Consider the following 18,588-nt stretch of genomic DNA (forward strand, 5'->3'; position numbering starts at 1 on the left):
CGGGACCTCTGCACATGCGCGCTAGAGTGTGCACGCATGTGCAGTAGTTCCAGGCCACTGAGGCTGTGTGGGAGGGGCCCGAAGCACACCGCCCCTAGCCCTGGCTGAATGGGCTCACTGGAGCGGCAAAGATCGGACTTGGGCCTCCCTCCTCTTTATCTTCAGCTCCTGCTCTCCACCCACCATCCCGCCACCATGTTCTGTTCAGGTCCACTGCCGCTCCCCCCCGTTCAGATCTGCTGCCGCTCCCCCCCACTCCTCTCCTCCCCTCTCCCCCGCTCATCCCCTTCTCTCTCCCCTCCTTCTTCCCCTTCCTCCCCCCATGCTGTCAGAAACACAGGGACACTGACAGAGAGAGAGAGACAGACAGACAGACACTGGGGGGGCATCCCAGCATGCTGTTGGAGGGCTCCCGGTGCTGCAGTCGGTAAGTAGAAACGTAATTTTTTATTTATTGATTTTTTTATTTTTTTTATTTTTTTGATTGATTTATTGGTTGATTTATCATTTATTATTGATGATGGCTCTTTATTTGTAAAAGTGACGTGTTTCATGTTTGTAAACTTCCCTCCCCCCCCCCCCATCTCTCGTTCCCTACACCTGATTTCTAAGTGTAGGCAAGGTTTTCCTGAACGTACAAAAATCTACACTTACTCCATTCTAAGTTAGTTTGGAGTAAGTTTTCGCTGCTTAAACATGCACAACAGGTATAAGTGGATGGATCCGCCACCTTTTGAAAAAAAAATCGGTTCTAAAATGGAACTATTCTAACTCACTAGAACTGGAGCAAACTAAATGCCGAGAATAGCAATTTCTAAGATGCTCCATTCTAAACTAAAAATAGGAGCAACTCAGGCCGAAACTTGACCCCCTAGTAACTCAGGGATGTGCAAGAGGCCAAAATCAGAGGAGCATAGAGATCCCAGAGTATTGTAGGGCTGGAGGAGGCCACAGAGACAGGGAGGGGTGAGGTCATGCACTATCCACCCATGAGAGAGGACCGTCAGGATAGCTGAAAATTGGAAAAAGTAAAAGCATACTTGCTGCACACATTTGCAAGGGAGAATCCCACAACTGCTGAGATGGCATGTCAAAACATTTATCAGGCATTTCATGGAAACATCAGAAACAAAAGTAGTCACTGTCCACACTGATATTGTAACACATCCTCCAAGCTAGGTAATTTTGTATGGAGTAAATATCACTGTGGAAAAATGTCACAACAGATTTTCACAAAATGAATAGTACAATGAAAGCATACCGTATATTTAACTATGTGACAATGTAACGCTCTGTAAATGAAAGTCCACCAGCACCTGATACAATGAAACATTTGTAGTGACAGCTAACCTTTCATTATTAAGTAATCCTAAGAATAAAATGAAAGAACATGCATTTGTACAGCAGGTTATTATGTCCCCCAGGCATTCCAAAAGTACTTCACATATAATGAATCACTTTGAAGTTCAGTCACTATTGCTATATAGGCGAACACAGATTAGGTGCATAAACCTGGAGTGGACTCGAACCCACAATTTATTTTTCGATTTGTTCTCAGGGTGTGGACAATGTTGGCAGGTCCACTCCATTCCTAGTTGTCTTAAGAAGGTGGGCTGCACCATCACCAGTTCGCTCAACTTACTGACAGTTTCAAATCTCACTGTACTCACATTAATGGAATGTTAACTATAATAAATCTGAAACATTCATGTATCACACCTTATAAAGTACAGTACTGTTATAATTATGCATAGGTTTATCATAGAGCATAGGTTTATGGTCAGGGAGCTTGAAGCTTTGAAAGAAGCAGTAGTACTTAAAAAAAATTGCATGTAAAGAAAAGATTCTGAAGAAGCTGTGCTTAAATGATATACAATACATGTTACTCAGTAGTTTTAAACACCCTAATAGCAGCTTTTACAAGTATTGCTGAACACATTGTTTTGTTTGAAGTATTTAGTAAGAAATGGTCTGTAAATAACGATTTCAAACATGGTGACCTCGTGTTGTAGTGCATTGTTGAATGATTACAGTCAAATATTCCTCCACTCAGTGACTTCCTGTTAATAGCTAGCCTATTTGGCAGCAGTACCAGGCAGAGGCATTGCACGGTGTTACCATACAGGGAGTTTGGGGAAAGCAAGGCCATTTACACAGCAGCACTGGCAGGGATCCACAAACAGGTTATCCAAACCACCCCCCGTCCAACACAAGAATGAGTGAGGCACCAGGCAGATCCAAGGGGAAATTAGAAAAAAAAACAGGAAATTAGTGTTTTTCAATTAAATAATTATCATTTTACTCTCTTCACTGCTTTCTGTTACTGTTGGTCTTACAAAGGTCAAAGTGTACACCTCTGCATCTTAATGACTATCATACATCTGAAAATCATTACTTTTAAACACAGAAATCAATAAACAGAGAAAAAATCACTTCCAATGCATTTTGCTATAACATGTTCTTACTTTAATGCACAAAGCATAGATTTACATGTTCAACAAAGATATAGATTCCTCACTAAAAGTAGCCAGACTTGTTTTATAGTTTTTAGGATGCATTTATTTGTAACACATGATTGGCTCCCCTTGATCACAAGCCTGATTGCTGATTGGTCTGCTTGGCAGATAAGACACACCCAGCAGTTTCTCTGGAATGTGCAATTAGAACACCTCTGCCTACATAATCAATGACTTAGCAAAATGTAACTCGAGCCATTCTAACTGCTGACACCAGACAGAAGAGAGCTCCCTTTCACAGGTTAAGACCTTCTCCCACCCTCCCCAAGTTTCTGACCATCTCCCCCTGCCCAAATGCCTGACATTCTCCCCATCCATCACCACCAGGCCCGAGTTCCTGCCCTTCTCCCCCTCCCCAAGTTCCTCCCCCCATGGAGTCATGACCTTCTCCTCCCAACAGTTCCTGACACCTCCCACCCCATAGATGGGCCAGTGTGTGTGGGTCACAGATTGTTAACAGGTTTATTGGGTATGAAGTGAATAGTGACAATGTCGTAACTTCTGGATTTCATGCACTCCAATGATGTCACTCCCCCCTCTCCCATTCTCTCTCTTTCTGGCCCACACTCTCTCACCCACCTCCTACTTCCTCTTTCTTTCAGAAGGCCACGAAAATGTTCGGGTAGATAATCACAGTGATATTCTCGGCAAAAGTTCTGGAGATAACGCAAAAGCCCTCGAAGTAGCTCCAGTGGCAATGAGCTCCACGCGGTTCGGATGGAGTGCCGAATGATCGAGCGTGCATACGCAAACAGGGGGCGAAGTCTACGGCGCGCATGCGCGGAAGGACACAAAAATGCTTGTGCACATAATCACTATAGTTTTTAAACACAAAAGTAAACACATGAGGTTAAACAGGAATGTGTAAGCATTATAAAAGGGGCTCAGTTCAAGAAGAACAACCAAAAATGGAGACGAGAACTGTGGAAAGAATTTTTGAAGATACTTAAGATTCCTTGGTCTGACAGAACATATTTGGAATAAGTGAGAGCTCTAGACTAGTGTGGCACATTATTAAACTGCAAACAGAACACTTATGCAACAAAGATTTCCAAACTAAAGGAGTTGTCAGTCACATGTTCATACCACAGTACACTCACTGTACTGAACGTCAGAAACAAACTAAAGTGGGCTGTCTCAATCTCTGGATCTATTGTGAAACTGGCTAAAATGAGGAAGCAGGGATCTGCTCCTACACATAATATTCACTAATTAATACACACCATCACTATCCCTTTTGTAAGAAATTGTATGGCAGTTTGTTTTAATCCTTTTCAAACTCTTGTTGTAACAAACTATCAGCAAGGCTTTGATGTCAACTTTTTAGGAGGAAGAAGACGGGATCCCCATACTTCTGGAAGCTGCCTGTACAAGCTGAATCACATTTCTTTTAAAGGAGTAAATGCATATTACACCACTTTTATGGTGCAAGATCAGAGATAGTTTGAAACACTTTAGTTACCCAGATAGGCTCAATGAACTGGGTCTCCATACTTTAAAGAAGTGTAGACTTAGGGATGATTTGATCAAAATTTATTAAACAATGAAGGGTTGTGTTTATGTAGACCAATTATTTCAACAGGTTGGCAAAGAACAGGGGTCACACTTACAAGTTATGTAAGGGCTGAACTAGGTTTGATGTTAGGCGGTTCTTCTTTTCCCAGAGAATAGTGGACCTTTGGAACAGGTTGCCAGCTCGTTTGCTATATTTCTTTAAGCAAGACCTGGACCTGTTTTTGGCTGAGGTGGCGATCACCCAGCTCCTTGCACAAGACATAGGTGGCTTATAATGTAAGTCAAGCCAAATGTGATCACCTGAACTAGTTTTGATCACCCAAGGGGGGCAGAGAGGAATACCCCAGTTTTTGTATCCCTAATTAAGCCTGGGTTTTTATCTGATTTTTTTTGCCTCTCCCAGGAGAGCACATGGATCTGGGCGGGGTGGAGAGTATATGTATTATAATGCATAAGGCATCACACTGTATAAATGGATCGATGGACCAGTAGGTCTTTTCCACTCCGTTATTTTTGTATGTGCATACAGTTATATTTAGCTCTCCAACAGAAACTGAGACCAAATAGCTCTCAGACTTCCTTATAATTATAAATTGTGCTAACAACTAAAATGAATCCCCCAATAATGTGCTTTCTCCCATCCAGGGACTTGAGCACATAAATTTAGGCTGACACTCCAGTGCAGGGCTGAGGGAGTGCTGCGCTGTCGGAGGTGTTGTCTTTCGGATGAGACATTAAACCGAGGCTCCGTCTGCCCTCTGAGGTGGACATAAAAGATCCCATGGCACTATTTCGTAGAAGAGCAAGGAAGTTACCCCCGGTGTCCTAGCCAATATTTATCCCTCAATCAACATAACAAAAACAGTTACTGGTCATTATCACATTGCTGTTTGTGGGAGTTGCTGTGTGCTAATTGGCTGACGCATTTCCCACATTACAACAGTGACTACACTCCAAAAGTACTTAATTGACTGTAAAGCACTGAGAGATGTTCAGTGGTCATGTAAAGCGCTATATAAATGCAAGTCTTTCTTTCTTTCCTTAGAACAGCAATCATACTACACCACTGTGAGGTTTTTCACTCCCTACAGCTATACTTCGGCCCTCTGAGCAATATTGCCAATTTGTGATGATCGGATGCCTGTGCCACTAAGAACTCCTTGATCTAATTTCACATTGGACTTGTGTTGTTAAAAAGAGAACACTTTGATCCCAGTTACTTCCTCTTCCCCATCCTCTACCACTGAAGTTTCGTTAAAGTGCTTTCAATATTTCACACTTCGCACAAATTTGAATCTTCTCCTTTTATGAATTCGAGTCCCAAATATTTTAAACCTTTTTTTGGGCAGACCGCAGAGAAGAATTCAGAGAGCCTCTTATTTTTAATGTGGCTTCCTTTTATGTGACACACATAGAAAACAGCGTTTACAGAATAGGCTTAGAATTTTTGAGCAAGTAGTCACTCAAGTTCCTTGGCAGTTGCTGCAACTATTCCAACTTATGTATCTCTGATTTAGTTAAGCAGTTTTTTTTCCTGATACATTATGCATTACTTTGAATTGTTTCAAGAACATTTGAGAATTATTATGGATTCAATGATCTCTCTGACCTTTGAAACCTATCTGTACTTCAGTGTATTGATGTAGTAATTCCTCCACAATGGTTTCAAACTGTATTTCACAACCTTAATATGTTAGTTAAAATCTGTTGCACAGCACAACTGAGACTATTCACACTAAAGTGAAATGTGGATGTGTTGCTGGCATCCTAGGAATTAAAATGACAGTATGTTATGCAAAATGAAATCTGTGATCCCATCATTCCTTTTTCCATATTAATAAATACGAGACAAGCAAAGAGTAAATGTTAGACAGTTCTTGAGTAGTCTTCGCAGAGAAAGTTTCAGCAAGGCAATGTTGAAAAAATGATTTTGGAAACACAAAAGAATCCTAAAGCATTAATCAGGGAGTGGCAGAGATTCCCACATTTTGAAATCTTACTCATTTCACTTGCTGGAAATAGCCACACCTTATTCATTCCTGGGCTGTGGGCGTTGCTGACAAGGCCAGCATTTATTGCTCATCCCTAATTGCCCTCGAGAGGATGGTGGTGGTGGTGAACTGCTGCAGTCCATGTGATGAAAGTACTCTCAGCATAGGCGCTCCCTCCAACGAGGATGACTTGTTTCCACGAGAGTTCACAGATGTTTCAATGAAGGACCTGATGTTCCAGTCCTGAACTCCAGTTGAGGGCCTGGATGATGCCTGTGCATTAATTTTTTTTAAACGTGTGGTGACCGTTGCACAGCCAGCCACCACACGGGCTTGACAGAGCTAGGCCTTTTCCAGTGGCAAGGATTAAACAGGGTGACTGGAGACGTGCTCTGCTGCACGGACCTAGTGCGCACATATATCGCAGTGTGGGCAGGTCCGCGCTGCCCCTGGGCACTTGGCTCTTTTGGGCCCTGTACCCTCATTCGCCGCACCTCCGCCACGATAGTGCTGTTAGGGAGGGAGTTGCAGGATTTTGACCCAGTGACGATGAAGGAACGGCGATATATTTCCAAGTCAGGATGGTGTGTAACTTTGAGGCTAACTTGCAGATTATGGTGTTCCCATGACCCTGCTGCCCTTGTCCTTCTAGATAGTAGAGGTCGTGGGTTTGGGAGGTGCTGCCAAAGAAGCCTTGGTGAGTTGCTGCAGTGCATCTTATAGATGGTACATACTGCAGCCACGGTGCACCAGTAGTGGAGGGAGTGAATATTTAAGGCACTGGATGGGGTGCCAATCAAGTGGGCTGCTTTGTCCTGGATGGTGTTGAGCTTCTCGAGTATTGTTGGAGCTGCACTCATTAAAGCAAGTGGAGAGTATTCCACCATACTCCTAACTTGTGTCTTGTAAATGGTAGCAAGGCTTTGGAGAGTCAGGAAGTGAGACACTCACCACAGCAGACCCAGCCTTGGACCTGCTCTTGTTGCCACATCATCATCATCATAGGTAGTCCCTCAGAATCGAGGAAGACTTGCTTCCACTCTTAAAATGAATCCTTAGGTGGCTGAGCAGTCCCATACGAGAGCCACAGTCCCTGTCACAGGTGGGACAGATAGTCATTGGGGATAAGGGAGGGTGGGACAGATTTGCCGCACGCTCTTTCCGCTGCCTGTGCTTGATTTCTGCATGCTCTTGGCGATGAGACTCGAGGTGCTCAGCGCCCTCCTGGTTGCCCTTCCTCCACTTAGGGCGGTCTTTGGCCAGGGACTCCCAGGTGTCGGTGGGGATGTTGCACTTTATTAGGGAGGCTTTGAGGATGTCCTTGTAGAATTTCCTCTGTCCACCTTTGGCTCGTTTGCCATGAAGGAGTTCAGAGTAGAGCGCTTGCTTTGGGAGTTTTGTGTCTGGCATGCGGATAATGTGGCCTGCCCAGTGGAGCTGATCAAGTATCATCAGTGCTTCAATGCTGGGGATGTTGGCCTGGTCGAGGACGCTAATGTTGGTGCGCCTGTCCTCCCAGGAGATTTTGCAGAGACATCGTTGGTGGCATTTCTCCAGCGACTTGAGGTGTCTACTGTACATGGTCCATGTCTCTGAGCCATACAGGAGGGCGGGTATTACTGTAGACCATGAGCTTGGTGGCAGATTTGAGGGCCTGGTCTTCGAACACTCTTTTCCTCAGGCAGCACTGGAGGCAGTATTTATGTGGCTGGTCCAGTTAAGTTTCTAGTCAATGGTGACCCCCCCAGGATGTTGGTGGGGGATTCGGTGAAAGTAATGCCGTTGAATATCAAGGGGTGGTGGTTAGACTCTTGACATGTTGGAAATAGTCATTGCCTGGCATTTGTGTGGCACGAATGTTACTTGCCACTTATTAGTCCAAGCCTGAATATTTCCAGGTCTTGCTGTATCCGGGCACAGACTGTTTCATTATCTGAGGAGTTGCGAATGGAACTGAACATGACAATCCTCAGTGAACATCCCCACTTCTGACCTTATGATGGAGGGAAGTTCATTGATGAAGCAGCTGAAGATGGTTGGGCATGGGACACTACCCTGAGGAACTCTTGCAGTGATGACCTAGGGCTGAGATGATTGTGGTTGTTGCCGATCAACCATTTTCCTTTGTGCTAGGTATGACACCAGCCAGTGGAGAGTTTTCTCTCTAATTCCCATTGACTTCAATTTTACTAGGGCTCCTTGATCAAATACTGCCTTGATGTCAAGGGCAGTCACTTTCAGCTCATCTCTAGAAATCAGCTTTTTGTCCATGTTTGAATCAAGGCTGTAATGAGGTCTGGAGCTGAGTGGTCCTGGCAGAACCCAAAGTGAGCATCGGCGAGCAGGTTATTGGTAAGTGCTGCTTGATAGCACTTTCAACGACACCTTCCATCACTGATGATTGAACGTAGACTGATGGGGTGGTAATTGGCCGATTGGATTTGTCCTGTTTTTTATGGACAGGGCATACCTGGCCAGTTTTCCACATTGATACAAAATGGACTGTTAGAAGCCGGTAATTGTTGGGATGGCTTGACTTTTCAAACCAACCATTACTGTTCTGTTTGCCAAAGAAAAAATGTCTCGGATCACTACTTGAGTTGACACAATGTGGCAGCATAGAGCTAACTCACCTCAGTTATTGCAGTTGTGAGATGTACAGCAAGTTACCAATATTTACCCCAAACGACACCCACAGTAGATGTGTTCCCAAAATCTGAAAATCCTCCTCCTCGCGTGCACAACTGCAGCATGTTTACTCCAACTGCGTCACATGCAAGCTGCCATCCAAATATAGAGACTACCCTTGGTATATATGCACATCCACCATCCAGCACCATGGGCATCTTAAACATACTGATGAGTGTGTTTGATTATAGATGACATGAAAGACATATAAAAGCAAGAATGTAGCACCATAACACTTCATAAAATTCATTAACACAACAGAACCAGAGGAGATAACAAATAGTTAACTGAGAGACTGAACTATTAAACATTCCATGGGGATAGTCACATACACCTCCTGTATTTGGAATTAAAGCCAGCTATAGTGAAGGTTGGTATATAGGTTGGAAGAACAAATCAATTCTTTTTCATCTTGCCCTTCGATCATTTCCACAAAAGCAGCAGAGCTGTATTTGTTTTGTTTGCCTGGTGTGCAAACCTCAGATTTCCTGTCAGATGTCATATCAAAAACAATGTGTTAAAGTCTACTCATGGCCAAAAAGAGATAGCCTTAAACATTTGTAAATCTAGGTAGAAAAGCAAAACAAAAGCAATTGTTTAACTTGGAAAAAAACATAGAGCTTTAAATAAAAAAGTTTCTGAAAGTTTGACTGATACTGCTATTATCTATTATGGCTTAAGAATAAGAAAAAGTTGACAACAATCCCCCTCTCCATACATGCCATTATTCTTGGTCAGTGTTTGATCTTCTAGATTACCTAATGAGCCTGGTGTAGTATTATGGTTCCTGGGCCCCCTACTGGTGTAGTTTACAACTGATCTAGTTTCTGCTTTTATGGTAAATTAAGTAGGGCAAGCAGAGAACTTGCTGACTGCAGAGAAGCAACTTGATTCTGTAGCAGTGCATGCTAGGAAGTATGATGCAGGTTTGTACTTTAGCTGAACAGCTTTCTTAGCATTTCATGTTTGCATCACAAAGATACCAGAGGTCACTTTTATGTAGGACCTATCTGGAGCCATTTCTAAACTATTAATCCTTTCCATCTCAACCCAGCTGAAGTTAGTGTGAGTGAATGCAGCTTTAAACAGCAATGTGATCAATATTTTATTTCACAAAGCAAGTGACCTCAATGTGAAAAAATGTTGCATAATATTTTATTCATCAATAGGCCTACTGGTTGCTGATGCAGTTGCTGAGCCACAGGGTCATATACACGTTACTGAAATGACAGACAATGTCCTGAGGAAGAATCTACTCTATATGGTAGTGGTCATGTAGGTGCTCTCTGATAAACCTGTAGGCACAGCAACAAAAAAATTGGTAAAGAGTAAAAAAAAATCGGTAAAGAGTAAAAAAAAATCTAGTCTTTATATTAATAAGAGTGCTTCAGAACTCCACCATCATATCTAATGTTGAACTAAGTCCCAGTCATCACACCAGTGACGTCCACTGGCTGCCTCTTCCCGGCGCGCTGAATTCAAATTCCTCATCCTTGTTTACAAATTTCTCCAAAGCCTCATCCCACCCTACCGCCCAATGTCCCAGCTTGCACCCTCCATTCTTGAGTCCAGACTCCTGTACATTCTCCACTCCACCACTGATGTCAGAGCCTTCAGCGATCACAACCCTGCGCTCAAATTCTCTTCCCAAACCCCTCCACCATGCTACATTTATCCACTCAAACACTCCTCAGATTCTCTCTTTTCAACTTGCTCACCTCACATAACCTTCTTTGCCTATCTCCAGCTAAGAGTCCATTGTCTCCCATTTACATCTTGGAATGTTAAAGGTACTATACACGGGTAAGTTGTTAACCTGTTTACCTGCTTGGTAATACACTGAATTCGGTGACAGCTTTGCAAAATTGGAGGAAAATTATCATTTTTTGGCAGGGAGGAGTTAGCCTATTAGTGTAGAGGCGGGTGTAAGAGAACAAGGAATGTGGGATCTTTGCAATATTATCTTGCCATGAAATTAGGTTGCTGCCCACTTTAATGATTTGGAACAGATTGCTAAGGCAATCTCATCCATTCTGTCAGGCTGGTTTTCCTCAATTTATGTATTTAGATGTTATGTCATGAGGGGTGTCACATGGACCAAGAAAGGGCATAGATTGCATGGTATATTTGCATTCAGATGAGCATAGCTCAGATGTATTTAATCCATGTTTATTGTGGGCTTGTTCCACAAATACAGCAGGATTGCAGCTTCTTGTTACAAGAAATACAAGTGTAAGCTATGCCAGGGTCCATGTACAGAGATCTAATACTCCAGGGAAGAAACTCAGTCGGCACAGGTGTGAAACTGAAGGGATTGTGATGCTATTTATGGTTACTTTGACCTCCCAGCCTCCCAGACCAATGTTGTCTGGCATGCTCTTCTAATCATGGAACCGTAGGCTCATAGCTCCTTCTCACAATCACTGTATGTTACATTTGTAAGAGTCAGTCTCCATATTTCTCTCCATTCCTCCTCTGCAAGCTGACAGCTTCTTTGCAGTTCCAGACTCCTGTTTAGACTTTCCATCTTGGCAGCTGACAGCAGACAAATATAGTGCAGAGGATGAAGATGTGCTCATGGGCCCTTAAGATTGTAGGACCTGGAGTTTTTGAAGTAACACTTCTTGGGTGGTGTGCCCATGAAGGTAGCAAACTAGGTCAAGGGGAAAAAGTTAAAACTTGTGCACCAGCTGTTGGAATGTCATAATCTGACATTTGTGAAGGAGTTGCTTGATTCTGCTCATGCCAAGTTCTGCATCCACTCATTGTGGTATTTTGGGGAATTTCCTATTGAATCAACTCAGACAGCCAACATAAAAGGATATTTGCAACAAGATACAAGCTTCTCACCTCGGCATTCATATTAGCATTACTATTGGATGTTTTGTACCCCATCACCATTTTCTGGGGGAATGTGAATAGCAAATTGTTCAAGGTTGATAGCGAGTCTGCAGTGCTTATGTCCAACTAAGAGTTTGTTTTTCAACATTTCACCAACAGATCTTGAAGAAATCACCAGAGATGTAATTTATTTGCCATTAAAAGATCTCACCTAATGCAATATTTCACTTTTATTCAGCAAGATAAAGCAATTATTTCTCAACTTAACCAATAGGGTAATTTTCAGGGGTTTTTTCCCAAAAATTATTAAGGACATTATCTCCTTATCCCTGATAATGGAACTCTTGCGCCTGGCTTTGTTACTATGCGCATATCAGTAAAATGAGTATTAACTTGAACGTTTGAAGAAATGACTTCAGCTACTATCGTTGTTTCTCTCAGCTGCTGTTGTAGCCCAGATGCAGCAACAACCAAAAATAGCTCCTTCACACTCGATGTCAAGGGTCACACTGAGATGACCCATTAAAGAGCTTTAGCACACCTTATCCCAATACCCTATCAGACCAGACATTGGAAAGTTCTAACGTGTCAAAAAATGCACTCACAATGCAATTTCTTGCTTTCATTTTGTATTAGATGTCACTCTTTGCTGCGAGCCAGAAAACCGCATTTACAAGTTCGCCTGACCATTTATGACCTTTAAATGGTCAGGCACGATCATCTGACATAACCGTACATAGTTACGGCCGTTCACATTCTATAATCAAAACATGAGGTTTGTTTTTAATCTCTGCAAAGTCGTCTCTCTGAAGTGGCCGCACTACTTGAGATGCGCGGCGAGTGGCGCCAGAAATGCAGTGGCAGCGGGTTCATTCTCGGCTCCCAGTCGTGGAGCAGAGACGTCAGCACAGCAAGCCCTCATGTGACACATTATCCAACACTCGCTCATAACCCGTGCTCGCAGCCTCCACGCAATGTACGTTACAGTTATAGTATTACAACGATATGCTAAGCAGCATTCGCATTCCTCGGGATTCTTTTTACGGGGGGTGGGGGGGCAATTGTAGATTGAAATGTAAAAAAAAAACAATCCTTGCGCAAACACCAATGGTATTTTTTTAAAAAACGCAGTATAGATCACATACAAGAAACTACCCAAGTTTCTACTACCTATACAATCCTACGTGTGCAGGATCAAGACGCCTGTCGCTGCCGGAGAATCCTCAAGGAAACAGTATTTGGTGTTCCGCTTCTTAAAAGAGAAGGACGCAAGTTCGAACAAGAAATAACGAGACTGCTCTGACATGTCACTAATTGTGAAAGTGGTCACAGCCGGAGTTTGTTGCCGTCATCTGCCCTCCTTCAGATCCATTGCATGTGCATCAATGTTGAGTAATGCCCCGAGTTACGCAAGCTCCCGGCACTGTTTCTTGCCGAAACCCTCTGCTCCAGTGTGGTAATAAGAATTGTGAAAATAATACACTCGAGTCCAGTTGACCCCACAAAGAGGAAATAGGTATTAAGATCTTTATTTCCCCATACCAACCTGACTTTGTGCATTGCTGCGATCGGCTGATTTTTATTTTGACACTAGGTAGAAGTTGCTGATTTTTTTTGTCTAACCCCTTCTGCACGCACACGTACTTTGGGAACGATTCGCCGCTCCATTAGAAGGAAAATATAAAAAAGAGATTTATTGTAACTTCGTGCATCCACGTGTCCGGAATGAATGAATGAAGAGATCGCGGGCAGTGACACTTCAAGGGATTTGCAACAGTGTGACCCCGGTGAGATCAGCCGGGCTGCGGTGGCGAGCCGCTGCCCGGGACAGCAGAGTTGTGAGCACGGAGCTCCACGTGAAGCCGGTGCTCAAGCTGCACACACCGCCCACACACACACACACACACACACATGACTTTCCAGACACCGGTAAATGCACCGGCCGGGGGAAAAGCCACTGGCACCCGGGCCAGCAGCCGGCTCGGCGTGACAGGCAGGCAAGCGCGCATGTGACGACGGCTCCTTACCTGAGACTCTGCGTTTTCTGTCAGGTAGTTGAAGACGAATAAAGAGAAGTCCTCGTCAGTGAGCGAGCAATCCGCCATCTTCCCGCGTTGTGTGTGTGTGTGAGAGAGAGAGAGAGACAGTCGCTGCGCTCCCACTGCCGGCGAGAGCGGGCTCGCTGGTGGACAGCGGCGGTACTGCAGGTGGCGGCGTACGGCGTCCTGCTACACCAGATGGTGGCAGGGTACAAGTGCACTGTTGCCTTTCCTGGTTAAAACGGCGGCGTTCGTTTTTGCTGTTGTGCTGCAGGGTGCCAAAGGGGATGGATGATGGCCCGTTATAGTTACCCGATGGAACAGCAACAGTTGGTTATCGCTGATATAGAAAAGCTGGCGGTGATGTGTGCACTGATGGTGCAATTTAACTGTCAAGACTAGATGAAGATTCCTGCTGGGAGTAGTGGATTAGGGTTTGCTGAAGCCACAGGCTATATGAGCAGGTGCCTCCCTTTACAGTAACAGGTCCACTTAAAAAAAAGAGAAGGAATTGGCTCACCCAAACTAACAGGAAATTAAAAAAAAATAACCAAGGGGAAATTGAACAAAAGGTCCCATGTTGTGCAAACCAGTCATAAAACATACAGGGGAGGAATTTCAGGTGCTAACGGGGCACAAACAACTTTTCGCTACTGACTTCCATGAAATTCCACAGGAATTTATCGGCGGCAGTAACTGGTAGCGCCCCTTCCTACTGGTAGCGCTCCACTCTGCTGGCGATGACGACGTCATCACCGTGCACAGCAACCCATTTTCGCCCCAGAGCAAAAATTCAGTAGTGCCCTCTGAAGCTGCTGCGGCAAAAATTAAAGGGGAGGTGTGGAATGTAAAAAAAAATGGAAGACTTACGTTCTTCACCCTCGATCGTGGATTCCGTGCCGCAATCTTTCGGCCCGGCACTCCACTTGTGTGCCGGGCTGCTGCCATGGCACTCTGCTCCATGGTGATCCAGGGATGGCCCAGTTTCCCGACCGCAGTGTTGGCAGCTTGGCCTTCCCCTTTAATATATACGCAGCGCGCTACGTGTCCCACTGTGTAGCACTACGCCCTTCGTGGTGTCTTTCGGCCTCACTCCCATCCCACTGAGCAAGTGGAGCATGATATTTTGTACTCCTTGTGCTCTTGGGAACAGTAACCCGAATGTTGGTCTTGGGCCTCGTGGCTGAAATCGCCCCCAAGTGGGGCAGTGCACAATTTTGGGGCCATAATGTTCAATATCACATGTTAATACACAAGGGTCACAGAGGGATGAACTATAGATTTAAACATAGGAAAGCAGGCACAGGAACAATGAGACACTTCCTGGACCTGTAAAAGGATCATTGTTAAGCCCACCAAAAGTCCTCCGATATGCATGCATGACTAAAAATAAACAGGATTTGGGAAAAAATGAATCCAAATGTGCCTGCATGACTAAAAATAAACAGGGTTGAGAAAAATGAATCCAAAAGTTTTTTTTTAAACTATCAGAAAATGAATGGGTTGCAATCACTGGCACTCTGTATATAGAATACAGACCTTCCCCTCACCCAAAATGGCTTGAGTAAGTAAAAGGTCATATTTTAAATTAAGCTATTAGAATTGATTTTTTTCCCATTCACGAGGTGTGAGCATCGCAGGCAAGGCCAGCATTTATTGCCAATCCTTAGTTGCCCTTGAAATAGTTGTGGTTAACCACCTTCTTAAACCACTGCAGTTCATGTGATGAAGGTATTCCCACAATGCTGTTGGGTAGGAAGTTCCAGGATTTTGACCCAGCGATGATGAAGGAATGGCGATATATTTCCAAGTCAGGATGGTGTGGAACTTGGAGGTGGTGGTCCCATACATCTACTGCCCTGTCCTTTTGAGGTGGTAGAGTTTGTGGATTTAGGAAACGCTGTCGAAGAAGCCTTGGCGAGTTGCTGCAATGCATCTTGTAGATGACACACACTGCTGATACAGTTTGCCTGTGGTGTAGGGAGTGAATGTTTAAGGTGGTGGATGGGATGCCAATCAAGTGGTCTGCTTTGTCCTGGATGGTGTCGAGCTTCTTGAGTGTTGTTGGAATTACACTGATCAGGCAAATGGAGACCATTCCATCACACTCCTGACTCGTGCCTTGTAGTTGGTGGAAAGGCTTTGGGGAGTCAGAAGGTGAGACACTCACCACAGAATACCCAGCCTCTGATCTGCTCTTGCAACCACAGTATTTATTTGGCTGCTCCTGTTAAGTTTCTGGTCAATTTTGATGGTGAAGGATTTGACAATGGTAATCCCGTTGAATGTCAAGGGTAGTTGGTTGGATGACTTCTTGTTGGAGGTGGTCATTGCCTGGTACTTGTGAGGCGTGAATGTTACTTGCCACTTATCAACCCAAGCCTGAATGTTGTCCAGGTGTTGCTGCATGTGGGCACGGACTGCTTCATTATCTGAGGAGTTGTGAATGGAACTGAATACTGTGCAATCATCAGCTAACATCCCGACATCTGACCTTGTGGTTGAGAGGTGGTCATTGATGAAGCAACCAAAGATGGTTGGGCCCAGGACACTGCCTGCAGTGATACCTGGGCTGAGATGATTAGACTCCAACAACCACAACCATCTTCCTTTGTGCTAGGTATGACTCCAGCCAGTGGAGAGTCTTTCCCCTGATTCCCATTGACTTCAATTTTACTAGAGCAGCTTGATAACACTCCCTTGGTGCCATGGGTAGCCACTCTCACCTCATCTCTGGAATTTAGCTCCTTTGTCCAAGTTTGGACCAAGGCTATAATGTCTGGAGCTGAGTGGTTTTGGCAGAATCCAAACTGAGAATCGGTGAGCAGGTTATTGATGAGCAAGTGTTGCTTTATAGCACTATCGATGAGACCTTCCATCACTTTGCTGATGATTGAGAGTAGAAAGATGAGACAGTAATTGTCCGAATTGGATTTGTCCTGCTTTTTGTGGATAGGACATACCTGGGCAGTTTTCCACTTTGTCAGGTAGATGCCAGTTTGTAGCTGTACTGGAACAGTAGGCTAGAGGTGCGGCTATTTCTGGAGCACTCATTTTCAGCACTACTGCTGGGATGTTGTTGGGCACCATGGCTTCTGTTGTATCCAGTGCACTTAGCCGTTTCTTGAACTATGTGTAATGAATTGAATTTGCTGAAGACTGGCTTCTATGATGGTGGGAACCTCAGGAGGAGGCCGATATGGATCATCCACTTGGCACTTCTCCCTCTCTAAACCTCTCTACCTCTCCTTCCTCCTTAAAACCTACCTCTTTGACCAAATCTTTGCCATCTGCCCTAATTTCTCCCTATATGGCTTGGTGTCAGATTTTGTATTATAACTCGCGTGTGATGTGCCTTGGGACATTTTACTATGTTAAAGGCATGATATTAATACAAGCTGTTGTTGAAAAATAAAACAAAAAAATTTAAAGCAACCCCTTCAGAAAATGAAAAAGGGGCTTCAATTGCTGGCACTGAAACTACATGTGAAACAAAAATAGTGACAGAATAGGTTAGGGGTTATGTTTTAAGATAGAAATTTGGCTAAGAACAACTCTAGCAGTATACAAGTGCTTCCCCTTAAAGGGACAGCACTATCACAATTATAACATGAAAGTGTCCTGTTTTAAGATTAGCTGATAGGACTTGTGAATTTCAATCCCTTTGACGAATGGGACTATTACAAAACTTGAACAATACACCATAAATTTATATTATGTAATTCCAGTCCAGGAATGGGAATCTTTCCCCGTCCTCTTAATCAATCACATGAAACAAAAAATATTATAGCTATAGTTAGTGATCATTCTATGAAGTGATACATTTTGGTAGAAAGAATGAGGAGAGGACATATAAACTAAATGGTAGCATTCTAAAGGGAGTGCATGAACAGAGAGACCTGTAGGTATGTGTGCACAAATCGTTAAAGGTGGAAGGGCAGGTTGAGAAAGCAATTTAAAAGGCTTACGGAATCCTGGGCTTCATAAATAGAAGTATAGAGTACAAAAGTATGGAAATGATCATGAACCTGTATAAAACACTGATTTGGCCCCAACTGGAGTACTGTGACCAATTCTGGGCACCACACTTTGGGAAGGATGTGAAGGCCTTAGAGATGTAGAAAAGATTTACGAGAATTATTCCAGAAATGAGGTACTTCAGTTATGTTGATAGACTGGAGAAGCTGGAATTGTTCTCCTTGAATCAGAGAAGATTGAGAGGAGATTTGATAGAGGTGTTCAAAATCATGAGGAGTCTGGACAGGGTAGATAGAGAGAAACTGTTCCCATTGGCAGAAGGGTCAAGAACCAGAGGACACAGATTTAAGGTGATTGGCGATGTAAGAAAAAACTTCTTTATGTAGCGAGTGGTTAAGATCTGGAATGCACTGTCTGAAAGGATGGTGGAGGCAGACTCAATCTTACCTTTCAAAAGGAACTTGGATAAGTATCTGAAGGAAAAACAATTGCAGGGCGGGGGACTGCGACTAGCTGAGAGTCAGCCCGGGCTCGACAGGCCGAATGACCATTCTATGATTCTATGATTGTTTTGGGCTTTAAGGTAAACACAACATTATAAGACAGACTTGATATTATCAGCTGGCTTTAGGCACCCACAAGATCTATGTTGCATGGTGGAAGGGTGTGCCTGACATTAAGTGCTAATAGTCATTAAATGCACAAACACAAACACCTCTTTTACACACAGCCAATTTGTATTTTATATTTATTGTTATGATTCAGTCTTGGGTGACACACTGCTAAATTGGCAAAGGTTGTGAAATGGGAGTGTAAGTCTGATATGGGGAAGAGGAAAGATATGGCAGCAGCAATCCTCACTCCAAGGAGCTGCAATCTGGGCACCTCACATTGTTATCTCAGAGTCTGAATTGAACGGTAGGATTATCATGCTGGTGGGCCTGCAATACTCAGGCAAGACATTTGTCAGTGTGATTTTCATCCATTGGAAAGAGTTTTTGTGGGGACAGGATGGGTCAA

The 18,588-nt window shown here is 43.8% G+C and overlaps 1 protein-coding gene across 3 annotated transcripts in view; it reads right to left on the reverse strand.

The window, feature by feature from the left end:
* Window positions 1-13,794, reverse strand: part of LOC139263010 (peroxisome proliferator-activated receptor gamma coactivator 1-alpha-like) — a 183,922-nt gene extending 170,128 nt beyond the window's left edge. Inside the window, exon 1 of one of the 3 annotated variants that reach the window (XM_070878449.1) lies at window positions 13,579-13,794. In XM_070878449.1, coding sequence (XP_070734550.1) covers window positions 13,579-13,656 — 78 coding nt within the window. In that variant the 5' untranslated portion in view covers window positions 13,657-13,794. The remainder of the gene's footprint in view (window positions 1-13,578) is intronic. The other 2 variants (XM_070878450.1, XM_070878451.1) reach the window with 2 other exon arrangements.
* Window positions 13,795-18,588: the final 4,794 nt, after the last annotated feature.

This window comes from Pristiophorus japonicus, chromosome 4 (assembly GCF_044704955.1).
Source record: "Pristiophorus japonicus isolate sPriJap1 chromosome 4, sPriJap1.hap1, whole genome shotgun sequence".
Classification (NCBI taxonomy): domain Eukaryota; kingdom Metazoa; phylum Chordata; class Chondrichthyes; family Pristiophoridae; genus Pristiophorus; species Pristiophorus japonicus.